Source organism: Molossus molossus, unplaced genomic scaffold (genome assembly GCF_014108415.1).
Source record: "Molossus molossus isolate mMolMol1 unplaced genomic scaffold, mMolMol1.p scaffold_m16_p_10, whole genome shotgun sequence".
Taxonomy (NCBI): domain Eukaryota; kingdom Metazoa; phylum Chordata; class Mammalia; order Chiroptera; family Molossidae; genus Molossus; species Molossus molossus.
The window spans coordinates 25,584,205-25,608,937 of NW_023425345.1; the positions used below are offsets into that span (position 1 = coordinate 25,584,205).

The 24,733-nt window shown below is 44.3% G+C and overlaps 1 protein-coding gene across 1 annotated transcript; it reads right to left on the bottom strand.

The window, feature by feature from the left end:
* Positions 1-14,982: 14,982 nt before the first annotated feature.
* Positions 14,983-21,850, bottom strand: GPRC5D (G protein-coupled receptor class C group 5 member D). The gene is made up of 4 exons (XM_036250847.1): positions 20,959-21,850; positions 16,395-16,451; positions 15,160-15,230; positions 14,983-15,021 (listed from the first exon to the last, which is right to left on the bottom strand). Exons 1-4 carry the CDS (start codon positions 21,848-21,850, stop codon positions 14,983-14,985), a joined length of 1,059 nt encoding a protein of 352 aa, XP_036106740.1.
* Between the last annotated feature and the right edge of the window lie 2,883 nt (positions 21,851-24,733).

Below are 24,733 nucleotides of genomic sequence, written 5' to 3' on the forward strand. Positions count from 1 at the left end.
GGAGAGAGAGAAAGAGAAACATCGACGTGAAAAGGACACATCGAGTGGTTGCCACCAACCAGGGCCAGGGACAAACTGCAACCGAGGTACGTGTCCTTAGCGGGAACCGAACCTGGGTCTCTCTGGACCGCAGGTCGATGCTCTAACTGCTGAGCCAAACCGGCCAGGGCTCCCCTCTAAATATTTTAAATCTGGGTTGGTTGAATCCATAGATGCAGAATCCACGAATGTGGAGGCCTGGTTGTATATACTACATTCAATATCACTTCATTGTGGACATGGTGATAATGTAGAATCCTTTGCAAAGATACTTGAACTTTATAAACATCAGTGTTCCTCCTCAAACAGGTGCAGTCAGTGCCTCAAATATTGCCCGATTTAGTTCTCTACATAAAAGCTTCCATTTTTAAGTACAAAGATACTAGTCCATGTTGTTCTTTAAGGGTGATTAATTGCATAAGAACCCTATTATTTGTATTGCTCAGCAAAATCAAAAAGGTTTGTGGGTTGCCCTTGAATAGCATGAGTTTACTCATCTGAGTCATAAGCCCATGAATTCTCTGAACACTGAGAACCAGGATGAGGGTCAGAGGAAGCATCTGACTGGACTTGGGGAGATGAGGGGGAGAGAGGACAGGACCAAGGTGGAGGTGGGGAGAACGTGTGGAGCTGGGGGAGGAGAGGGGGAGAGAGGGCTGATAGGTAGGAGGAAGTGTAAAATCAGAGTAGGCAAAATAATGAAGAAAGAAGTATGTTAAGGTGAAATTAAAGACTTAAGAGTCAGAAATTCAGGAGAACACTAAGTTAAATTTCCAGAGGGTCATGAACTGTCTGAGAAATTGGGCAGATGGGTTTGACCTCATCACAGAACCTCCCAGTAAGAATGGCTGTTTTCTCCTGTAAGTTCCCAAAGGTCTCACATCATGAAAGAGGGGGACAATGTGAGGAGCAGCAGTCTCCAAAGGCACAGACCCTGGTGTGCATGGAATGTGGTTCTTCTGATGACATCGACTCCAATCCACCCCAAGCCCCTTCAAAGGCACTGGCTGAGTCCTCTGTTCCTTCATTTCCTTGACATACCTGGTGGCAGTGACACACCACATTGGTACCTGCATGTTTTGCCAGGTCACTGGGGTTAGTGGTGTGTGTGTGTGTGTGTGTGTGTGTGTGTGTGTTACATTTCATTTTAAGAGAATAAGAAAATAGTTCTTGATCAATTCTGCATAAAGGGTAAGTGCAGAAGTTTTAATGCTCTTCAAATGCCTTTTCTAGGGACTGTGAGTGAGGTGTCTGCTGGTGGCCGCATGGATGTGCGAACTCACACACACACTTACACATCTGTCCATGTATACGCAGATTGGATGTCACTGCAAGGTGCAGAGAGCCATTTCTGCAAGTGAGATGGAATCATCATCTTTAATCCTAGTCACTGGCCGTATGCGGATATATCATCAGGCCAAATGTAACACAGCGCCTTGCAAATGGGTAGCAAAAGAGAAGGTTGTGTAGCTGAGAAGGAATGCATGCCACCAACTGTCCCCTACCTGGGTGGGCAGCCGATCCTGAGACCTTGACTTCCACACTCTTTCTCATGTACCCCCTTAGGGCTGTGTCACACCAAGTGGCATGATGTCACTTTCTGCAGCTTCCCAGATCCCTGCTTTTCTCAAGGTGTCTCTTCACCAGAAAGGCATTCCCGTCTGAGGAAATTTGAGGATATAACCTATATACATGGTTGTTGTTAATTCCAAGTAGGTTTTCTTTAAAAAAAAAAAAAAAGGTTTTATTGATTTTTTTTTTAGAGAGGAAGGGAGAGGGAGAGAGAGATAGAAACATTGACGAGGGAGAGATACATCAACTGGCTGCCTCCTGCACGCCCCCTACTGGGGATCGAGCTCACAACCTGGGCATGTGCCCTGATGGGGAATTGAACCCGCAACCTCTTGGTTCATGGATTAACACTCAACCAGTGAGCCACACCGGCCGGGCCCAAGTAGGTTTTCACAAGGCTGTTTGGTTTGGGTCTAAAGCCTTAAGCAGGGCCTCCCAATTATTACCACCTGTTGGGACATGAGGGCAAATGGATGCTGCTGCTCATTGCCAGACACAGCCAGCCTGGGGCTCTGGTCACCTCAGACCCTGCCTGGCTGCCCTGAGCTGAGGCTGTCACATCTCACCATCCTTTAATCCATCCCAGCATGTGTGGCCTGACCGGGTCGGCCAGCCCTTCTTGGTTCTGAGCCTGCAAGTTAGAGTTCTTAATGGTTCCAGGCACTCTGGTCAGAGGCCTGTTTTTCCTTAAGTCCTTCCCTCGAGGGACCCTCGCTTGAAAGGCCTCCCACTGGAGTCTCCCCCGCAACCCTTCCCAACTGTCCCCAAACTCTTATCCTTCACGTATTTGCATTTCAGCTCAAACGTAGCTTTCTGAGTGCAGTCCCCTTAGCCAGCCGCTTCAACACTGGTCTCAAATAGCTGGTCTTCCTTTTTATTTGAAATTACATTTATTAGTTGTTTTACTTGTTTCTCTCCCATTATTCTCTATATGTCTGGAAGACAAGACATTGTTTTGTCTCTCCCTGTACTCTCGGGGGCCGGCAAGGCGTCTGCACACGCAGGAGCGTTTGTTAACGACCGAGTCAATGTTTTGGTACGAAGGTATCTTTTGTTTGTCGTAATTAAGAGGACGGCGGCTCACTCGGAGCACACCACTCGGGTTTTCCCTCTTGGGTTTTCTGTGCCCATTTACCCTTAAATCATTCTGATGACTTTCAGCTGATCCACCATCAAGTTTTTTTTGTTTTCAGAAAAGAACATGGAAAGCCAACGTGATAAAAGCGACTCCACAAGCCCGGGGCTTGGAGGAAAGAAAGAAAATTCTTTTTACTTTCTGGGCTGAGTGCCTTTCATCAAGTCCAAGTTTCATTTCCCCGAGGCTTCTCTTTGTCAAGCTTGCGAAAGTGCTGTTTCCTAGGAGAATTACACAGGAACAAACTTCAAATGTGAAAAAAGGGAAAAGCAGTGCCCCGAAGCAGAACATCAGAGGAGCCTTTCAGACGGACCCCCCAAAGATCAAGTGCAATCCTTTCCCCCCAAGTGCATTACTTTTCTAAACGGACTTGAACCAAATGGATGAACAAGGACCTTTCACTGTGTAAACCGAACCACAAGCAGCTAAAGTGCCAACAAACAGACCCAGGAGGGGCTCGTCGCCCCAGATTTCCAGGTGGTAGCTGCACCTGGCAGCGTCTTCTCTCAGGAACACCGGGCGAGTGTGCGCTGGATGGCGACTGGGTGGGAGCACACGGGTGAGTGGGTGCTGTGGGGGGGTGGGGGGGCTGCCACGGTGCCAGACAAGGGGAGAGATGAAGATGCAAAGCGGAGAGCTGGATGTCCCCAAGGGCCTGACTGACTGAGAAAGCTTTCCCCCGATCATGCCACACCACGCCGATCACTTTCTCTCTTCCTGGGCCGCGTTGGAAAAGCCTGGACAGTTTTCACTACGAACCAGAGCACTGAGGACGCTTTCTTGTCAACAGCACAGTGCTCCCCAAACTCATACTCTCTTAAGAGTCACACAGGAACTTAAAAAAATACAGACTCCCGGGGCCCCTCCTGATGGTTCTGATTTAGTAGGTCTGGGTCTCGGTATGAACATTTTTATTTGTAACAAGGACCCTGGTTGATTGTGCCGATTAGGCAGGTTTGGGGACAGGCATTGGACTTTTGGCCCCATTTGTCCTTCTTTTGCTGACCCACCCCCCTTCCGGGCAAGCCCCAGCAGCCGCATTCCCGATCTTTGAACTTAAATCCATAGCAAGAATCTCAGTATATCTTCTTGGCTTGTTCATCCAGAGCTAGAGTGTGGTTCTGAATCAGTGCTCCAGGTCCCTCTCTGGAGGGACCTTGGCGGAGATGCCCAGTGTCAAAGGTGGAAGTGGACATGGGGGCAAAGGTGTCAGGAGAGAATCCCTGTACGCAGGGAGCAGCCTTCTCCACCACTAGGCATTCTTGAGGCCTCTCTTTTCGCTCCCAATACAGTCACATCCCCCCACAACTTCCTCCTCCTCAAGGCTCATCCCTGAACTATGCTCTCTGTGTGCTGGGACTTCACAGCCTCCTCTGCATCTGTGCGTTTCCACGTCCCACTCAGCTGGTGCAATGCTGCTCTCATCTCTCTCCTCTCCATCCCCCACCCGCTTCTCTTCCTGAACCCTCCCCTGGGGTTACCTCTTCTGCAGGTGGAATCATCATCCCCTTAGTTACCCAGGCCAGGATCCCGACATCTCTCTCTTCCTTATTTCTTACATCTAGACCTAAATATCTGCTTATGGCAGTGGTTTGCCACCCAGGCCGCAAAACAGAATCATCTGGATTTTAAAACATACCCATGACTGGGCTCCACTCCCAGAAATTCTGATGTAATTGGTCTGCGGTGATGTTAGGCCATGGAGAGCCTTTAAAACTTCCTAGGTGATTCTACTGGGCAGCTGGGGCTCCCTCCGCACTGCCTGTCACACCCTTACACAGGCCCGAGTCTGATCCGCCGGGCGGGGCGGGGGCCAGCAGGGTAAAGGACTGTGTGGGCACGGAATTCGAGGGCTGTCCAAACCCTCCACAATCAACATCCACACTATTTGATACAAAGTTTTTACTAATCAAAATTAATGCAAAAGAGTCCATGATAAACAACACATCATCAACCTTTTATGAAAACAGGCTGTTTTTGGTGTGTTTGTTTTACAACCCTGCGTTATTTGGCAACAGGATCAGTTTTTCCCAGTCAGTCTGGGGTTCCCAGGCTGGTGTGGCTGTCACGTCCCTCCCATGGGTTTCTGAGGGTTGGCCAAGGCATGCAAACAGATTGGGCAATGAAGGGCTTGGGATTTTCCAAGAGTTTATTTTATTTTATTTAAAAAATTTTTATCTATTGATGAGAGAGAGAGAGAGAGAGAGAGAGAGAGAGAGAGAGAGAGATATGTCGATTTGTTGTTCCACTTATTTATGCATTCATTGGTTGATTCCTGCATGGGCCCCTGATCGGGATGGAACCTGCAACCCTGGCATATTGGGACCATGATTCAACCAACTGAGCTACCAACTGCCAGGGCTTGAGAACTTACATTAACTTTTTCTTTTTGGTTCTAAACATGGGAGAGTATTTTGATAAGTGTATACAGGGCACACATTTTGCCTTTTGCCTCAGGTTCCAACATGGCTAGGCACAGCACTGATGATCGGGCCAGTTTTTTCAGTGTTCTTCTCACCTGCGTCTAGATTCCTTCTTCCGGGATATAAGCCCGGTGTAAGGGACAGAGCCCAGCTCTCCAGCCTCAGCTCCCTTTGCTTCCCACTTTGGCCATTTACGCTCTAGTGATAACAAGTGCCTGGCAGTTCTTCCAACGTGCCTTGGTTTTCCTTGCAGCTGCACATTCACACAGGCACTTTTTGCGCCTTGCAAATTTGGGTCATTGCAGTCAATTGTATAGTTGGTTTTCTTTTCTTTTGCTGTTGTTGATTTTTACACTCTACAAAGACTCCTGGCTGAGATGGTGGGTGGGGTTGAAATTCAGTCTTACTCCACTTACTGAGCCTTGTACCCAGGGAAAGAGACTGCATCCTTGGGGCAGGGTGTGTTGGGGGGGCACCTGTTCTAATTCGTTTGCTCATGGTGGAGGACACTTTTCCAACTTGCTTACAAAGACTACCTATTAGTGGCTGTCCTGAGTATCATTCCTTCTATCTGTGCCCCATGATTTCCTACCTACCTTTTAAGACAGAACTCAAGCTTTTTTTTTTTTTTTTGTTAATCCTTACCCAAGGACATTTTTTCATTACTTTCTAGACAGAGTGGAAGGGAGGGAGGAGAAGGAAGAGAGAGAGAAACATCAATGTGAGAGACACACGTCGATTGGTTGCCCCCTGAGCAACCCCGACCAGGGCTGGGGATCAAAACTGCAACTCAAGTACATGCCCTTGACCAGGAATCGAACCTGAGACCCTTTGGTTTGCAGGCCAATGCTCCAACCGCTGAGCCAAACTGGCCAGGGCAGAACTCAAGCTTTTGACCTCCACTGTGAAGTCTGTCTTCCCCCTGGTCTCCCAGACAGAGTGACTCTGTGTTCAAGGTCACTACCTCTTGCCCTGCGTACTTTTATGATGGCAGCTATCTCACTGAATTGTAATTATGCGAACAACTGTGGAGCCACATGCTGGCAGATCAGTCCGGCATGTGTCAATCAAGAATAGGGTGGTTCTTCTTTAATCTAAGGATGTCTTTGAAGAACACCAGAACAAGTAGTACAGTAAAATATTCATTCAAGCAACCCCCCCCTCCCTTTTTTTTTCTTCTCATCTGAGGACATTTTTTGCATTTATCTTTATATAGAGTGGGAGGGAAAGGGGGGGGGGGGAGAAACATCGATGTGAGAGAGACACATTGACTGGTTGCCACCCACACGATCCCAACTGGGGCAGGGACAAACTGCAACCAAGGTATGGACCCTTAGTGGGAACCAAACCTGGGACTCTCTGGTCTGCAGGCCAATGCTCTAACTGCTGAGCCAAACCAGCCATGGCAAGCAACCCCTTGTTTTACTGTAGTGGTTCAGTGGCTATATCAGTAAGGCTGGGCTGAGCTGGCCCAAATTAGAGTGACTTAAAATAACACAGTTTTATTTCTTGTTCATGCTGCATGTTGATGGGGCAGCTAGTATTTGCAACACCACTTGCCACCATGCAGAAAGAAAAAAAACTCTTGAGCATCTTCACCAATAATTAACTGCTTCTTCCTGGAATTGACCTGGAAAATGTCATCATTCCATTTCTTTTTAAAAGCATTTTTTATTTTTCAATTACAGTTGACATATAATATTATATTCATTTCAGGTGTACACCCCAGCAATTAGACATTACATAACTTACTAACTGATCATCCCGATAAATCTTGTACTCATCTGACACCGTACATAGTTATTAGAATATTATTGACTACATTCCTCATGCTATACTTTACATCCCCATGACTATTCTGTAACAACCATTTTGTACGTCTTAATCCCTTCACCTTTTATACCCATCTCCCCCTCCATCTGGCAACTGTCAAAATGTTCTCTGTATCTATGAGTCTGTTTCTGTTCTGCTTGTTAATTTATTTTTATTTTTTAGCTTCAATTATTGATAGATATGCATTTATTGCCATTTTCTTGTTCATATTTCTCCTTCTCCCTCTTCTCCCTTTTCTCCTCCTCCTCCTCCTCCTCCTCCTCCTCCTCCTTCCCTTCTCCTTCTCCTTCTCCTTCTCCTTCTCCTTCTCCTTCTCCTTCTCCTTCTCCTTCTCCTTCTCCTTCTCCTTCTCCTTCTCCTTCTCCTTCTCCTTCTCCTTCTCCTTCTCCTTCTCCTTCAAGAAGACCCTTTAACATTTCATATAATACTGGTTTGATGGTGATGAACTCCTTTAGCTTTTTCTTCTCTGGGAAGCTTTTTATCTGATCTTCAATTCTAAATCATAGCTTTGCTGGGTAGAGTAATCTTGGTTGCAGGTCTTTGCTCTTCATCACTTGGAATATTTCTTGCCACTCTATTCTGGCCTGCAAAGTTTCTGTTGAGAAATCAACTGACAGTCTTATGGGAGCTCCCTTGTAGGTAACTAACTGCTTTTCTCTTGGTGCTTTTAAGATTCTCTCTTTGTCTTTAACCTTTTGAACTTTAATTATGATGTGTCTTGTTGTGGGCCTCTTTGGGTTCATTTTGTTTGGGACTCTCTGCGCTTCCTCAACTTGTACGTCTATTTCCTTCACTAGATTAGGAGTTTTCTGTCATTATTTTTTTGAATAGGTTTTCAATTTATTTCTCTCTTTCTCTTCCTTCCGGCATCCCTGTGATGCAAATGTTGGTGTGCTTGAAGCTGTCCCAGAGGCTCTCTACACTGTCCTCAATTTTTTTTTTTTTTTTTTTATCCTCACCCGAGGACATTTTTTCCATTTTTTGTTCAGGTAGAGCGGGAGGGAGAGAGAGGAACAGAGAGAGAGAGAGAAACATCGATGTGAAAGGGACACATCGAGTGGCTGCCACCCGCACGACCGACCAGGGCCGGGGACAAACTGCAACCGAGGTACGCGCCCTTAGCGGGAACCGAACCCGGGTCTCTCAGGATCGCAGGCCGACGCTCTAACCGCTGAGCCAAACCGGCCAGGGCTGTCCTCAATTTTTTTAGATACTTTTTTCTTTTTACTGATCTGATTGTTTTGTTTTGTTTTGTTTTTTTGGCTTCCTTATATTCCAAATTGCTTATTTGATTCTTGGCTTCATCTACTCTACTGTTGATTCCCTGCAAATTATTCTTCATTTCAGTTAGTGTAGCTTTGATTTATAACTGGTTCTTTTTTATGGTTTCCATGTCCTTTTTTATGCTGTTGCAGTTCTCACTAAGTTCATTGAGCATCCTTATGACCAGTGTTTTGAACTTTGCATCTAGTAGATTTCTTGTCTCCATTTTGTTTAGTTCTTTTTCTAGAGTTTTGTTCTGTTCTTTTATTTGGAATATGTCTCTTTGATTCCTCATTTTGGCAGTCTTCCTGTGTTTGTTTCTATGTATTAGGTAGAGCTGCTACATCTCCTGGGCTTGGTAGAGTGGTCTAATGTGGTAGGTGTTCTTCAGTGTTCAGTGGCACAACCTCCCCAATCACCCAAGGTAGGCACTCCAGGTGCATCCCCACTCCCTGTGTAGGCTGTGTACACCCTTCTGTTGTAGTTGAGCCTTGATTGCTGTTGACACATTAATGGGAGAGATTTACACCCAGGCCAATTGACTGCAAGTACTGGCTGTGACCACTGGCCACCATGGAGGATCAGCTGTGCAGGGGCCCAACCACAGAGTGGGACTTACTTTGGTGGGGCTTTGGTACCCACTGAGTCTTCCCCTTGAGAATGTCACTTGTGTAGGTGATTGAGTGGTCCTTTGACATGGTCTGAAGCTTTCCACCAGGTGCGCTGGCTCTGGGGCCTCCCAAGAGGTGCAAGCCAAGGTCAGCCACCTTCTGTGTTCTGCGCAGGGCCACCTGGCATGAGCTACAAAGCAATCGGCAGATGGCTGCTATTTGTGCTGGGCTTGGAGGTGCCCAGGCAAAGCCAAGCTGTGAACCAAGGCTGCTACTGCTAGTGCTAGGCCTGGGGCCACTTAGTGAGAGGAATGGGACATACTAATGACAGATGCTGCTTGTTTGAGAGATTTTAGAAAAATCTGAAACACGAGCCAAGACAGGGCATTTGTATGAAAAAACCACTGGAAACAGCTTGGGTGGGCCTGGAAGTTGGGTGGGACAGAGTCTCAGGGAATCACCAGGATGGGGCAAAAAGTGTGAGCCAGGTTGATGGAGACTCATACATGGTGCCTACCTGCTAGCTGTGTGTGTGTGTGTGTGTGTGTGTGTGTGTGTGTGTGAGAGAGAGAGAGAGAGAGAGAGAGAGAGAGAGAGAGCGAGCGCAGGGGTGGTCTTAAAACAGGAACAATGGCCTCTGCCACAACTGTTGTCTGGCAGAAAGCTGCCCCTCCAGCTCTCACTCTGATGTCATATAATTTAGTTTCTCCCCATATGTCTCTATTTTCTTTTAAGCTGTTGTCCCAGTGCTGGAGCTCAGAGGGAGTGAATCCAAGTAGGTCTGTGCATTGGCTCTTTAAGAGGAACTGCCTGGGACTCCAATAGCCCTCTGTCTCACTCAGCTTCAATCCTTGCTGGTTTTTAGGACCAGAAGTTATGGGGATTTCTCTTCTTGGTAATGGAACCCTGGGCTGAGGGCCCTGGTGATGGGCTGGGACACCTCACTCCTTGGGATGGAGGAAACTTCTGCAGCTGAGGTATTCCTCCCAATTTTTATCCATCACACATGGGTGTGGGACCAGCCCATTTAGCATCTCTGCCTCTTCTAACAGTCTCAATGTGGGACTTTAAATCTCTAGTTGTAGGACTTCCATTCAGCTATATTTCAGGTGGTTCTGAATGATGGCTCTTCCATAGTTTAGTTGTAATTTTTATGGGGTTGTGAGAGGAGGTGAGTACTTCATTTACCGGTGCTGCCACCTTGACCAGAAGTGTCAGAAGTCATCATTTCTGCTCCAACATATTAACCAGAGTTAGCGTCATGGTCCCACCCAGCCTCAAAAGGGACAAAAGTGTAATCTTACCATGTACGAGGAAGGAGGAGAGTTTGGAAACATTTGGCAAACAGCACTTATGACTACCAGAGTTCTATAATGCTTTCCATAAAATTGACTGATTTCTAAAATTTCCTAAATAGTCACTTCAACCACTTGTTTTGGTGTTTAGAAAAATGAGTCGTCAACAGCAGGACATGGTAATAGAGTTATAGCTAAAACCCTAAAGCACTGTCTTTTTGGAAAATTGTCAGTGATATCTCTGCCCGTAAGTAAGGATTCTCAGGGGGTAAAATAAAGTGTGAATGAATCTCTTATAAAATGCCAAGCTTTTACATGTAAATGGTTTTCTTCAAGAACATATTAAAGTCAATAACATCCTCTTAATTTTCACATAAAATAAATGTGTGCCCAGAGGATTCAACCCCTAGTGGTCTGACACATGTTTTCCAAACACAGAGTTGTTTTCACCACGTACTAAATATGGTCCAAATTCTAATAGCTACTTTAGAAAATCCAGAAAGATATCCAATGGCATTTCCAATGTGTAGTTAGCAGTTCTTTGAGTGAAGAATAAGATTAGTATTATAAATTCATCATTCAACTCATTTCTTCAATTTGACAGTTTAACCCCCACAGTAATCCAATCCCACTGATTCCCTTGAGACAGTCTGGAAGGCAGTCCAGGAAAGACATCTCTGTGCCTCCTGAGGTAACCGTTTTGAATTCTTTAAATAAATGAGTCCTGCTGTTTGTCAAAATGCAAACTTAATTCTAACTAATCTGTCTTTGAAGAGCAGTAAACGTGATCTCTCACAAGAGATCAGTAGCTTCAAACTGGCCTTAGCCAATAAGGCATTTTTAAAAAAAATCCTCACCCGAGGACATTTTTCGATATTTTGTTCAGATAGAGTGGGAGGGAGGGAGAGAGAGAAAAACATCGACGTGAAAGGGACACATCAAGTGGTTGCCACCCACACGACCCAACCAGGGCTGGGGACAAACTGCAACCGAGGCACGTGCCCTTAGCGGGAACCAAACCTGGGTCTCTCTGGACCGCAGGCCGATGCTCTAACCACTGAGCAACCGGCTGGGGCTTTTTTTTTTTTTTACGATAAGGCACTTTTAACAATTCCAAGAAAAGTATTTCTTTACTCAGATGTCAAGTATTACTTCTCAAAAGTCAAGGTCTTCATTACCACTTCCATTTAATGTGAATTGAGAAGCACCTCCCTCAAGTACAGAATACAGAGGGGCTTTTGTACCAAGGAAACAAAATAGATTTTCTAGTTTATTTTTCATTTAATTGTGTGCTTCAAATAGATGTTTAGGCTTATTCCAAGAAGGCTGCTGCAGCAGTATCTTGTTTATCATTTGATATTGAAGAAGAAAAAAAAAAGAACCTTATTCTGCCATAAGTTGAGTTGGGCTTGCTGTGTGACAATCCTGTGTCCCCATGACAACAGAGGAAGTTTCTGAGAAAAGGTAGGTTTGGAATTGTTTGTGGAAGGACACAGAGAGGACCTGACCAATATGAAGTAGATATAATCCTAGGAAAAGGGAGCTTTGATTTAAAAAAAGAATGAAGAAATAATGGGTAGAGAGAATGAGGGAAAATTGGCCTGATCATACCACAAGTTGAAATAAGGTATGATAAGTAGACACACTTTAAGTTTATGGGGGAGATCATGAAATTTAATGTGGAGGGACATAAATCTTTGATGCTCTTTGGATCAGGAAAAAAATTATCAAGATGAAGAATATATTAAATAATACCTACCCAGGCAGGTATTATATTAGCAGTATGCTCTAACTGAGCTAACCAGCCATTTACATCAGAAAGGTATTTTATTTTATTTTTAAAATATGTTTTTATTGTTTCTTTTTAAAAAGAGGAATGGAGAGATAGAAACATTGATGTGAGCAAGAAATATTGATCGGCTGCCTCCTGCATGCCCCCTACTGGGGATCGGGCCCACAGTCAGGGCATGTGCTCTGACCAGGAATCCAACGGGGACCTCTCAGTTTATGGGACGATGCTCAGTCCACTGAGCCACACCGGCCTGGCCAGGAAGGTATTTTATACTGAAGTTTGTCACTGATACCTTATCTTTTGGATACATATATAAAATCAGTGAAGGACTACATAAAATACTTAAGAGAATAAGTGCCTTTCAAATTATGGAACCCATTACCTATAAGGAAATGAGTTTAAATCTTCAAGTAATAATTATTGAACTGCGTGAGTACAATAGGTTAATCATAGTTTTATTTATTCTTTTAAACGGTTCCTCATGGATCCCAACTTAGAAGACTATTGGGGTTTTTAGCTTTATGTGAATTGCTCCATAAACTCGAAAGAAATAAAAATGTATTTTCATTAAAATAGTCCACAATTTCATGCATCATGAATGATCAACTCAGGAGAGATTAATCCAGGAAAATAAAATTTTATGAAATTGTAGATCAAGTCTGCACCACCTGATCAAGCCAGCCACAGCTAAATGGACCAGTGGTGGGTACCGGACCCGACGGCAGCCAATCCACAGGCTAATTGTAGGGCTGATGCAAAAGAGCTCCCGGTCAGAGACACTGATGAATAGCTGGACCAATCAGACCCCTCTCAGGAGTCTGAGTTATGACTATAGGGAGAGAGTCAGTCAGCTGGTGGTGAAGAAAGTGTCAGAGGGAGATGGTGGGGTCAGGGCAATGCCTGACAGTATTCCATCCCCATGGAGCCAGATGAGTGACAATACTGGGTTCCCAAAGAGAGTTTAGTCTCCCTGCGGCCATGTGTAACCTTACACTACAATTCATTCCTGAAACAGCCTGAGTGAAGCACTTGCAACCATACAAATCTCCTAATCTAACTACTTCAGTCCAATATTTGGTAAAACTGTGCTATACACTTCAGAGGCAATTTGGTACCAAGAGGTTCAATTTTGCCTTTACTAATTTTAGGAAAATCATATTGGGGAACAATTTTAGCCATTGTATATGGCTTCAGTGTGTTTATTAAAATGTGTCAGCTGACTCAACAGAAACATTTCTTGCCTACAAAACAGAATAAAACAAAACATAATTAAGTCAAAGGTGGCACTGACATTGTTATCATTTTGGCGTTAAAAACTAGGAGGATCAGTGATGATGGTTTCCTTCTAGAGGTGTGAGGTTGCATGGCTTGCTGTTTCCTCTCAAATTAGGGTCTTTATGTGCTCTGTTAAGTGGTATGCCAACTAATCAATAGGTCTGAGTCTTAATGTTTAAACATTTCCTCAATTTAAAAAAATTTTTTTATTACCAATAAGGGCAGAAGGTCAAACTCTGGTCATTTACCTAGGTACTGGTTTGTGCCGAGAACATTGCTCAGGGCACAGATTTCAAAAAGGAGCAATTAATTTGAGTGTAGCAGAAAAAATATATGAAAATAGAACACTGTGTAGAGGGCGAGCCCTTGAACAGCTGCTGGGGACCTGGATTCTCGTTGGTTCTGTCTCTAACAAGTCACATTATCCTGGGCAAGTCCCTTTCCTCATCTTTAAAAGGAAGGAGCATTATGTTATCTCCCCCACCAAAAAAGGCAGGCAGGTACTGTCTGCCTTGCCTGCCTAGGACTGAGTCTGGGAACAGTTCCTGGGACCTTGCATATGCTCAGGAGAAACTTGTTGATGTTGAAAAAGTTCATGCTGTACATGGCTTTTTTTCAGGTATGGAGTCTTAGCTGTTTTTCAAAGATCTTTCACACAGCAGGTCGGAAACATCACATTTGGTTCTCAGGGGAGGAACACACCTTCCTTGTTAATACAGAAGTGTAGGTGTGGAGAGGCCTCCTGGAGTGGGGAAAAGAATTGTCTGTGCTTTGGAAAACCACTAACTACTATGTGATTTGGGTCAAGTCATTCCGTTTCTCCAGGGTTCTGTGTCCTCCTCTGCTATGTCAGAGGGCTGAGCTGCACCCTTCGAACCCTCTGGCAACACACCTCTGACTCTGGCCCTGTTCTGCCTGTTACATATAACAAATGGGAGTTAAGGACAGATGAACCCATGGGGAAGGACGAGGGCCTGCATGAGGAATGAAGGCAGAGTAATTAGTGCAGAGGCATCGGTTCATTAGAAACTTCAAGACAGGCAGACTCTGCTTTTTATGTGCGCCAGCTAAAATCCTTTATGAGCATCAGCTGGGTGGCTCTTCCTTGGCTGTTTTTGGTTCATCAAAGCAGGTCACTGACCTCAGCCACATAGGCCGTCATACTTGCTGTCCTGGGGTGCACACACTGTGGGAGAAAGCCTGCCAGCTTGCAAGTCCATGTCATGTTCATGTTATTTAAAATGCCCAACTGTGGGGATCCTGAGGATTCTGCTCTGACTTTTATCACAAATGCTGGGTCACTCATGTGTAAGGGCCTTTTATAAAAAATGGAAGTATTCCAATAGTGAGTTGCTACTGACCTGTAGACTCTGTCATAATAGCACGACTATAATTTCTTCAGACGAGGGTCTTTCGGTCTCATTAGTAAGAGGAACCAATCTGTGCTAGCATTGCTAAAGAAGGGAATCTTTCAGTTACATGAATGAAGAAAGAGACACATAGTCAGGTATGGTGGCCAGCAAGATTGTAATTAAGCTCGAAAAGGCAGTCTTCTGATGAAGGGTCCACATGGATGGAAAGAACCAAGAAGCAGAGAAGGATGGATGAGTGGATATTTTGTTGGCAATGTGACTCTGTGGGCTCCCCAGCAGCCCATCAGATTCACGTTGGGATGGTCTTCTGGGTTTTCTCTACTCGCGTTTCCTGTGGACTTCATAATTCTGCGTCTTTGTGGGGGCCCAGTTCAGCCCGTGGGATGAAATACTTGCGTGGGATCAACAGTCTAGAAAGGAAGAAATGCGATTGTGAACTTTCTGAGCCAACACAAGGGATGATACTCTCTAGAACTATGTTTGAAATATTATCATTTCACCATCATTTAATACTTTGTCAATAAAAAAGAAAAAACAATTGAGCCCACCCACAACAGAACTTCTTTACCATCTTTCCCCTTATCCTTAACAAGAAACTCTTTGTAAGGTTCTTGAATAGCTGATCACTGGAAATTGAAAGTAATCCAAGAAATTCTCACAGGGGATAATAAAGATTTTCCCATCGTGTAAATGCCCCCCAGAGGGTTGATTAGAGCAAATGATACAGCTATGTCCCAGACTGTGCGTTGTTCCAGGAAAAGGCAAGTCTCGGCTAACACACCAGAGGGATTACCCTAGAGCTGCCTAGTACAGTTTGTGACTTTCACTCTTGCATTTTAGTTACTTCTGGTCCCCACCATACAGGAATTGTGTCCGAATTCTGTGGCTTCAAGCCGTCATAGCACAAAGGCTAGTTACCTCCAATTCTACTCAGCAGTGCTCCCTCTGCTTTTGCACAAAAGGATTGAAATTGGTACCCCCAGCTGGACAGGAGAGGATGGTGACCGACCTCGCCCAGCTCTGGGGGCAGCCTGGACAGTGGAGCTGGACCGGGACTCTGACAGGCAGGCAGTGGGGCTCAGCAGATTCGTTCTGACCATGGATACTAAAAATAGACCTGCCCTGGCCGGTTTGGCTCAGCGGTTAGAGCTCGGCCTGCGGTCCTGAGAGACCCGGGTTCGGTTCCCGCTAAGGGCGCGTACCTCGGTTGCAGTTTGTCCCCGGCCCTGGTCGGTTGTGCGGGTGGCAGCCACTCGATGTGTTCCTTTCACATCGATGTTTCTCTCTCTCCCTCTGTTCCTCTCTCTCCCTCCCACTCTACCTGAACAAAAAATGGAAAAATGTCCTCGGGTGAGGATTAAAAAAATAAAAAATAAAAAAATAAAAATAAAAATAAAAACAGACCTGACACTCATACCTATTTACAATCCCCCGTTGTGTCCAGGGCAAAAAGCAGTGAGCTTGCTCCTCTGTGCCCTCAAACATACCCTTCGGGCTGCCTTTTCTTTCCAGGGACACTCACCGGCATCAGACTAGATTGTTGAGGGCAGCGGGGATGGGATTGGGAGGGGCCTGGGTGGAGGCAAAAGGCCTGGCTTGCCTGGATGGTGCCACCCTGGTGCGGCTTAGTCTAGAAGCTCAGGCTCCACATGCCCGTAGGGATGTCCCTGCCCTGCCACTCCTCTCTCAGGCCAGGGAAAGCCATCCGAGACTGCCTGGCCGCTCTCCCGAGAAAGGAGTGCTGGTATGGCCCTTGGCGGTGGACACAGATGAGCACATTTACCTGTGGCGGAATATGAAGTTAATGCTACATCCTCCTGAGCTCCATCACTGTCTCGGGCTGAAAGCCAAAGGAGGGGAGGGCTGGGTTAGTGTCAGGTTCACCTGGAAACGGCACATGAGGACTAGGAGACTTAATGGCTTGCAAAGAGGCTCTTGGCCCTTTAAAAAGGAATTCTCCATTGAGGCTGTTCTAACAACAACAAAACCTATGATTTAAAAAAAGTATTTTTAAAGCTTCTGAAGAAGCTTATATATGGGGAACCTTTTGCATTCAGGAGAAGCTCATCTGTGTTTAGCAATTGAAGAGGCTGAAGATTCATCATCACTTTTAGAGAAAGAACGCGGGCGCTGGGTCCGAGCCTCTGCTCTCTAGTCTGACCACATGGCCCCGGGCATCTCACTGTCTGCAACTGCAAAAAAAAGAGCCTTAACTACGTCATCTCTGAAGTCCCTTGAAGCTTCATGCTCTATGCATGTTGATCCGATGTAAAAAACTGGACATAATAGAAAACATCATTAAAGATCATTTTAGATTGTTGTAGAATATCACACATGTGGTTGTTTAATACCTGTCTCTTCAACAGGACTGTGGCTTTATGGAGAAAGCAGCTGTGTTCGTCTCTAAGGCTAGGCCCTTGCTCAACACGTATTTGTTCTTTGGTCACAGATGTAGCTGGGCCACTGGGATTCACACTTAGTGGCTGTAGCATTGGAGCCGGTGAACTCTGTGCTCCTATTGGTTGGCTGTGTTCCCCAGGGCCCAAGTCCTGCCCCTTCTGCTGCCTTTGTTTACTATGGGAGTGAAAGAGGGATCATGATGATCATGATAATAAATCTATTTTATAGGGTTATTTTGAAGATTAAATCAACCAATGTACATAAAGCCCATGGAATAGGGCACAATATATAGAAAACACCATAGTGCTATCCACTGTATATTATTATTGGCGTTAGTGCTGGTGGTATAGTTATAATCGATACTCTGACATCTTCTATCTACTGGAATTTTTGAGAGGGGTTGGATCCTGTGAATATGAAAGGCTCTTTTCTCCTTCACAGGAGAATGAACTGTGGTTTAACTTTGTTCCCAGTGGCGTAACAAGACTCCTTCATACTCAGCCCATTGGTAACCGATACTGTTACCAGACCAGATTATAAATAAGAGAAGCCTGATTCTCTAGCTTGCTGCCTTCTTCCCTCTTTGTGCCAGTTCTCGGTCTGCGACCTGTAGCTCTCGAGGGTGACAAAAGAGTGGGTTTGCAGTTTGTTCCCATGAAGGAACAAACAAAAATTACTCCCCCTGGGACCATTCAAATTGGTTTTTTTATAGTAAGGTACATATCTTGAAGAAAAAAAATGTTGAGAATTGTCAAAAAGAACTATGTCCAGCAAAAGTTGGTATTTGTTATAAGGAAAACAACCCAAAGGGCTAATGCTTGCAAAAACATTTTTCTCTTGGTTTCTATCATTTTACAGTCATCGACCCATTTTTACATTACATAGCCTCATTATTTTTGTCTTAATACCTTCAAATAAAATCATGCTAGGTTTGTCTGTACACATTCAAACACTGGACAGAAAAATGCCCACTATAATATGATACTTTCAAATATTCATGGGTCTTGCTTTTAGCAAACTTGATATAACAACATTCTAATTAGGCCGGAACAGATAAAGTAGACAATAATGAGAATAGGAGCTTTCCCATCCTAAAAATATCATGGCCGATATTTTAGTGTATTTAAGGTTTCCACAAATTCTATCACACTTAAAATTCTCAGTTAAAAGAAAAACTAATTTTAGAAGGTCAATCAATATACTGTTTGTTTTTAGGAACACACTTGTAACAGGGCGGTGAATGTTTATACCCAATTGTTTGGTGGCCCGTAGTAACAGCCTGAGTGCATTTTCATTTTCATTCTCCATCCAGATTTTTTTTTTTAAATCTTGGAATTAAGTCCATAAACCACTTCAGAAAGATAAAGCCTAATCTTTTTTTGAAAGACTTCCAGGGAAATGGGGTCCTTAATCCCCTTTCTGGATCCGTTTCAATGTTTACCAATTCTTATTTTCACATTTAATCTAAATCCCTCATGCTTTGGTTTGAGTCCATTTCTACCCATTGTCTTCAGCTGGAGACAAAAAAACAGGACAACAGCCTCTTGGAGAGAGGTCTTTATACTTGTGAAATTCTCTGCGGATCCTCTTGTCTTACTTTTCTCTCAGTTGAATAATTCTGGTCCCACAACCCAGTGGTAAATCAAATAATTATGTGACTGGAGTCACAGCTACGAACAGTATTAATCAGAAGAGTCACCTGACAAATGTATGCCTCATGGACGCGAACAAAATGTCATGTTTTAGCACGGGATTGAGGGAGAGACTTCAGATAGTCTCCGAGAACAGCACAGAGAACTACCATCTCATTTCATTGTCTTAGCCTTTGCACACAGGTCTGATGTTATAACCCTTTAATCATCTTTGTGGTTTCCCACCGAAACCTTTCCAAGTTCCTCACACTTCTCATTAGTGGCTCCCAGGACTGGAAGGGGTGTTCTTGTTAGAGACTGACCAGTGCTGAGTACAATGGCCTGGTTGTTCTTGCTGACCACATGCCCGCGTGTACAGTACCGTGACTGGTTCTTGAGCAAACGAAAACAAAGGCAGTGCTGAGCTGCTTTCCCACTGTCAGCTCGTGACCTGCAACACACTCAGGTTGTTTCGAGTAATTGTTATTGTACTGTACTTACTATGCTGTACGTGCCTGGCTCTTACCTATTTCGTGTCTATTTCTTAGCTAGGTGTAGTCCTGTACTTCTTAATTGAGTTTCAATCCTTCTTCTAATTTTTGACATTTGTACTTTTTCCAGGTGACCTAAATTCTGATTCCATTCTCTAAAGCTTCAGTTTCTGGTTATTCTGTCTAATTTTGGAGCACAATCTATGTGTTCTTTTCTACACTGTTGTTTTTTTCCCTACAAAGTAGCAACCTGCATTGACAATAGCCTGGCAGGCTATTTTCTGCTCAGAAACGGGCTTTCTAACCATGCTCGAGCCATGAGGTGAGTTCCAGGAAACACGGTGCTTTCCCAAGCCCTTGCTCTTCCTCCAGGACACTCCTCAGAACACTTTGAACACTTGCCCAACATTTCTGAGGTATGGGATGTTAGTCATTCCAAATCCCAGTGTGTTTTGGGTTTTACAAAACTCTAAGAATTTTCTCTCTCCTCCTCTCTCTTAACTTTCGTTTCCTGGAAACATAAAACAACAATAAAACAAACACAGGAAGTTCTATCCTATCTTCTGGTGACAACTGTGAGAAGTAGTTTCAAGAAAGATCGACTCTGCAATTCTGCCACAAACCTCAGCGATCCGATTACACATCATCCACAAGCAATGAAAAACTGTTATAGACAGGATATATACTGTCAGGGTCTGATGCTCGGTCAACTGATCTGAAAAGAGTTAATGGATGCATCTATCTGAACAGGACTTAATTTGAATGTGTAATTAGCCATAGATTACAGCTTGAAAAAGTATATGCACTTAAAAGAAAAGCTTCTATTAATTTTTTTGAGCCTAGTGAAAATTATGTACGCTATACAATATATAAAATAAGATCATCTTTGCACATTAGAAATAAACAGTGAGAAATCAGATGCCTATTAAGACACAAGAATGAATGTAGAACTATGATATTTGGTTATGAATAATAGGCCAGATGTTTTAGAAAGGAAATAATGAGTTTTGAAATATTTCCAGATGACTGAAATTAGCCACTATTTTCCCCAGGTTGTTGGTATCTAAGCCTCCTTATTGTCATGGATAATATATTTTATTCTTTAATAAAGGACAGTCAGGTGGCTTGGTCTTACATAAGGATCAAAATATGACCTAGAAATTATGAAAATGTCACATAAGCACATTGCTTTATTTCTATTAATAATCGTACATCTGTGCCTTTACTCAGGATTATGATTTAATGCCTCTTCCTGTCCTTTTTTGTAAGCCTTGCGGGGTTTTAAGCAGTGAATAGCTTGAAAAGCATGTTATTGGGCTTTGTGACTTTAATGAGGTGATGAGTCTTGCAACTCAGTTTATTATGATGTTTGGGCAAATTAACTTTGAGACTTAACTTTTAACATGTCAATCACTGTTGCCAGGATTGACTTTTGTACTTGACAGCCAAAATATCAGTCCTTAGCATTATATGTCATGCAACTGCATGGTCCAAGCCTCAGCTGGGGCCGATGAACTCATTTTATAGTGGGTGCCTTTCTTTACCCAGCATGAGCACTAGAGCCACACCATCTTTACTGCGGGCCTTTGATTCATTTCTGTCTTAGTCTCATTCCATTGGTCTCTGTATTTTGGAAGAGCTCATTTTTCATAAAAGTTTAACCTTGATTCTGGGGCTCTTCATCTGCATGCTTGAACTATTTTGTTATCTACTAACTTCTGACCATTTCCTTTTTGTTCCTTCTTGGTTCATCCTGTAGTCCTATTTCTCTCCTGTTTCTCCCCCAGAAGACACTCCCCACTCTCTGAATCCCCCAGGAAAGTACCTCTTGAGAGTTCCTGGTTTTCCGCTCTGAAGCTGCACTTGTAGGCTGGGGCTGAGCAGGTGTTGCCTGGTAAAGGGCATTGCTGTTTACACGATCTGTAGAGAATGCAGAGCTCAGGTATGATGTACAGCAGCAGGAAAACCCACGCATTGGTGACCAGGGCAATGCAGACGACAGGGTCATCCCACTGGGGCTGCCGCTGGAGCTGTGGATTGCCTCTCATGAGCATGGAGATCCACACCACCCAGATAAGGATGGAGATGAGCATAGTGACAAAGATGAACTTCCCATGCTGCTTCCAGTTCTCACATGGGCCACAAAAGGTGGCGCTGGAGACGAAGAAGGTGAGGGCCATCAGGAGAAGGACATAGACCAGGAGTACAACAAAGTCCACATTGAGCTGACAGGGTGCCATGTGCACAAATGTCATACATCTGGTCATTATGAGCGACACATACTCAATGGCAATGATTGTCTGCAACAGGCTACAACCAATAGCAATGCACAGCATTGTCGTCCAAGAGAAGGAGACTCCACCCCGGACCAGCCTCACCAAGTAGAAGGTATGAGCCAAAAGGCATGAGAAACAGAGAGCAAAGAGAACTCCAAAGAAAAAGTAGCGTACAGGGGCAGTTTGCTGATTGAACTGGAAGATGAAGGCAAAAGCAAGGCTAAAGAGCCCCAGCACACCCAGGAGGAAGAGGAGCTGGGTAGGGAGGACATTCCACAGGCAACAGTCTTGAATCTTTCGCATGAGGAAGATAAGTGCCAAGAGCAGAATAACTGTAACCACTATGCCAATTATTGCCAGGCACTCCAGAACGATGCCCCATGGCCCCTCGGTGTCACAGAGGAAATAGTAGTCCCCAGTGGACTCGAAGTCCTCATACATGGTGACTATAGGTGGACCTCTTGAGAATGGACTTCTGTTTCCCTGCGGAAAAAAGATGAGACAAACTTATGACTTTATATCTACCCACAAAAATGACTGTTGAGTATATGCAGGTCACAGTAATATCTCTCAGTCCCAAATAAAGACACCTGGATGTACTGAATGAAATAGCCCCAAACTATCAAACCCTCACAACTGTCTTAGCTCTATCCTCCTGGGAAAAACAGAGCAGTCTTTATTTGGGGGCCCCAGATAATTCATCCATTTCCATCACAGTTTCCACCTAGGCTTTTTGAAATTAATGCAGAAAAATGGGGCATGTGACAAGGTTAGCATGATTGATGGGATTCCAGTTATGGCTGGCTCCAGGACAAGGCCTGTTGACATTAATGGATCATTGATTGGATCACCCGAGACACTGATGCATTGAGGGGGACAGGTGATTTTTCCTAGTAATATTAATGACTGTTCCTTCTTTAATTCAAGTCAATTCAATGCATCATATTATTGTTAAATACTTACTAATTGCTCATCCAAGAATTGGTCCCTGCCTTTAAATAACTTTTCGGATAGTTTAGCACCAAAATCTACGTCTTAACAGAGGTTGCCTAGGAAAAAATTCCACATATTCATTTGGAATAGAGTATTTTGCAATAGAATACTCTGAGCTCTCCTCCTGGTCTTCAGTTATTCCCAAGCTAAATGGCAGAGTGACCTAGGTTTATAGCTGAGGACATGGCCCCTTCATCCCAACTTACCTTCTCTGTGTCCACGCAGAAAGCTGAGGCTGTGGTGGCTGCGAGGTTGTAACTGCCAATGAGTAAGAAGGAGACAACCTCAGCTTCTTTATTCTCTCCCCAAATGGGCGGAAGGACTGGAGGCCCTCACTCAGATTCCTGCAGTGCCTATAAAAAAACCCGGAAGGTCAGAAAGACACACCTATTCCAGTTTCACAGCAACTTTTCTGCAGAGACTTCTTTGGTGATAACAATTATTTTCCATGCTGCTGCTCACTTGAGGCACCTTGGCCTCAGGGAGGTCCTGGAGGGGAGTGAACTTAGGAAAGATTGCTTGCTCCCCACTTACTCCACTGTGCTTGAGAAGCTGAGAGAGGCAGGCCCTCAGATCCTTACATGAGGACCTTCATTCTTCTTCTGACCTACTTCCTGAAAAGCTGTCTCCAGAGTCTTCCCCGCATCTTGATTTTAATTGTAAGATCCAAAGAGCATCCATTCAACAAAGGAATGAGTTTTACTGGGACATAAAGAAGGGTATGTGCATTTAGAGGGCCAGTGGTTGGCAACTTTGTGAATTGGGGGAAATTTGTCTTCTCTTCTACTCTCTTTTCCTCTCTTTTGGAAGTCCTTGCCCAGGCTTTGGCTGTCCAAGTGTGGGCTTTGGTATACTTTCCCTGAGTCCTTCCTCTCCTCACCCTGTATCTGAATGTATTTGTTCTGGGTCTCATTCCACTGGGAATTCCTAGGGCCCAAGATAGAACTCAAAACTGAAAGTTACCAGCGGATGTTGGTAGATTATATTCCTTTTCTCCTGTGGTGACATGTAGCAGAGTGCTGTGTCCCACTTCTACTGGCTAAGGGTGCCCTCCCATCCCTCCACCCCTGCTCCCAATGTACTCCTTAGCTCTCATCCTGGATACTTGTCTTTTGACAGAGGACATCTGAAGACCCCAAATCAGTACCTGTTAGTCTGATTTCAAGTTACTCTGTGGCTTGGCCTTACCTTTCTCATCCACCCACATTTCTTTCCGGTCTCCTGGTCCTGTGGTTTATCCAGGTTGGTTTTCCTACCGCCTCCCAAAGAAACAGGCTCCCATCTGCTTGCCTTCTCTTAGATGTCATCCCCTACCTACACTGCCTTTGCTTTATTCCTGTTTATCCTTTGTGCTGTATTCCCACTGATCTTGTTTCCTCCCCAAATACTTTTTCTACCTTTAAGATCTAGCTCACTGTACCTCCTCTATGAGTTTTCTGCCTTCCCTGATCACTCCAGCCCTCATTCACCCCCTCACCGTGAACTCAACAACACACAAATCTTTGCCGTTCAAAATTACAGAAACCATATTTTCTGCCTGTTTTATTTGCATTATTTAATTAATTAAATTTGTATTTGTTTCATCCTCTTGATTAGATTTATAGCTGCTGGTCAAGTTCCACATTTTATGCCCCCCCATAGCACCTGGCCCCCAGCGGAGCACCTCCTAGGAGGTGGACAGATTGTTTAATTGAAAGGTAGGTGCTCATAGAATTCCAGGCCTTGTGAAGGTACTTTTCAGCAGTGTGCTTCTCCAGCAGATGCTTTTTAATGAAAACCACCTGCAAATATGTCAGGACCTTCACAAACCCCAGACAAAGTCATTCTGAAGTGGGGTTCTATTTTAGAGACAGCTTGACTTTAAAAAAGTCACTTTTTTTTCTCCTTTGAGAAAAAAATATTCTAAGGAGGACAGTCCTTCCCTCTACTTGCTTCAGGCATAATTGTAGTCAGACTGAAGCTGCAAAGCGAATCTAAAGTTTACATAAAAGGGTAAAGGGATTTTCTAGATGATGAAATGTAACATCCATGAGAATTTACTCAAAAAGCCTAGGGAAGGGCTAAATTGCTGTCAGTAGGACAACAGAGGATTTCCCATTTAGTTCTTCCAAGAGAATTCTTCTGGTGACCTCGGTCCTCCTCCCAGCCCCCTCCAGCTAGTTAGTCACCTCATTCTTCACTGTTGTGATGTTCTGGCCAGACTGTCTTCTAAGGAGATTCCTCCTGATGGCTTGAGGCAAGTGAATTAATGGGTTAATGACCACAAAGCCCTTTGAGCACCTGAGATAAAAGAACTTGTCTCAGGTACTAATTATTGTTATTTAAAAATAT

Coding starts and splice junctions, on each gene's coding strand:
- GPRC5D (XM_036250847.1), bottom strand. CDS start 21,850: ATGTATGAGGACTTCGAGTCCACTGGGGACTACTATTTCCTCTGTGAC. Junction 16,452..20,958: donor AAACCAGGAACTCTCAAGAG/GTACTTTCCTGG, acceptor TTTGGCTTTCAG/CCCGAGACAGTGATGGAGCT. Junction 15,022..15,159: donor GTAAAGAAGTTCTGTTGTGG/GTGGGCTCAATT, acceptor CTTCCTTTCTAG/ACTGTTGATCCCACGCAAGT.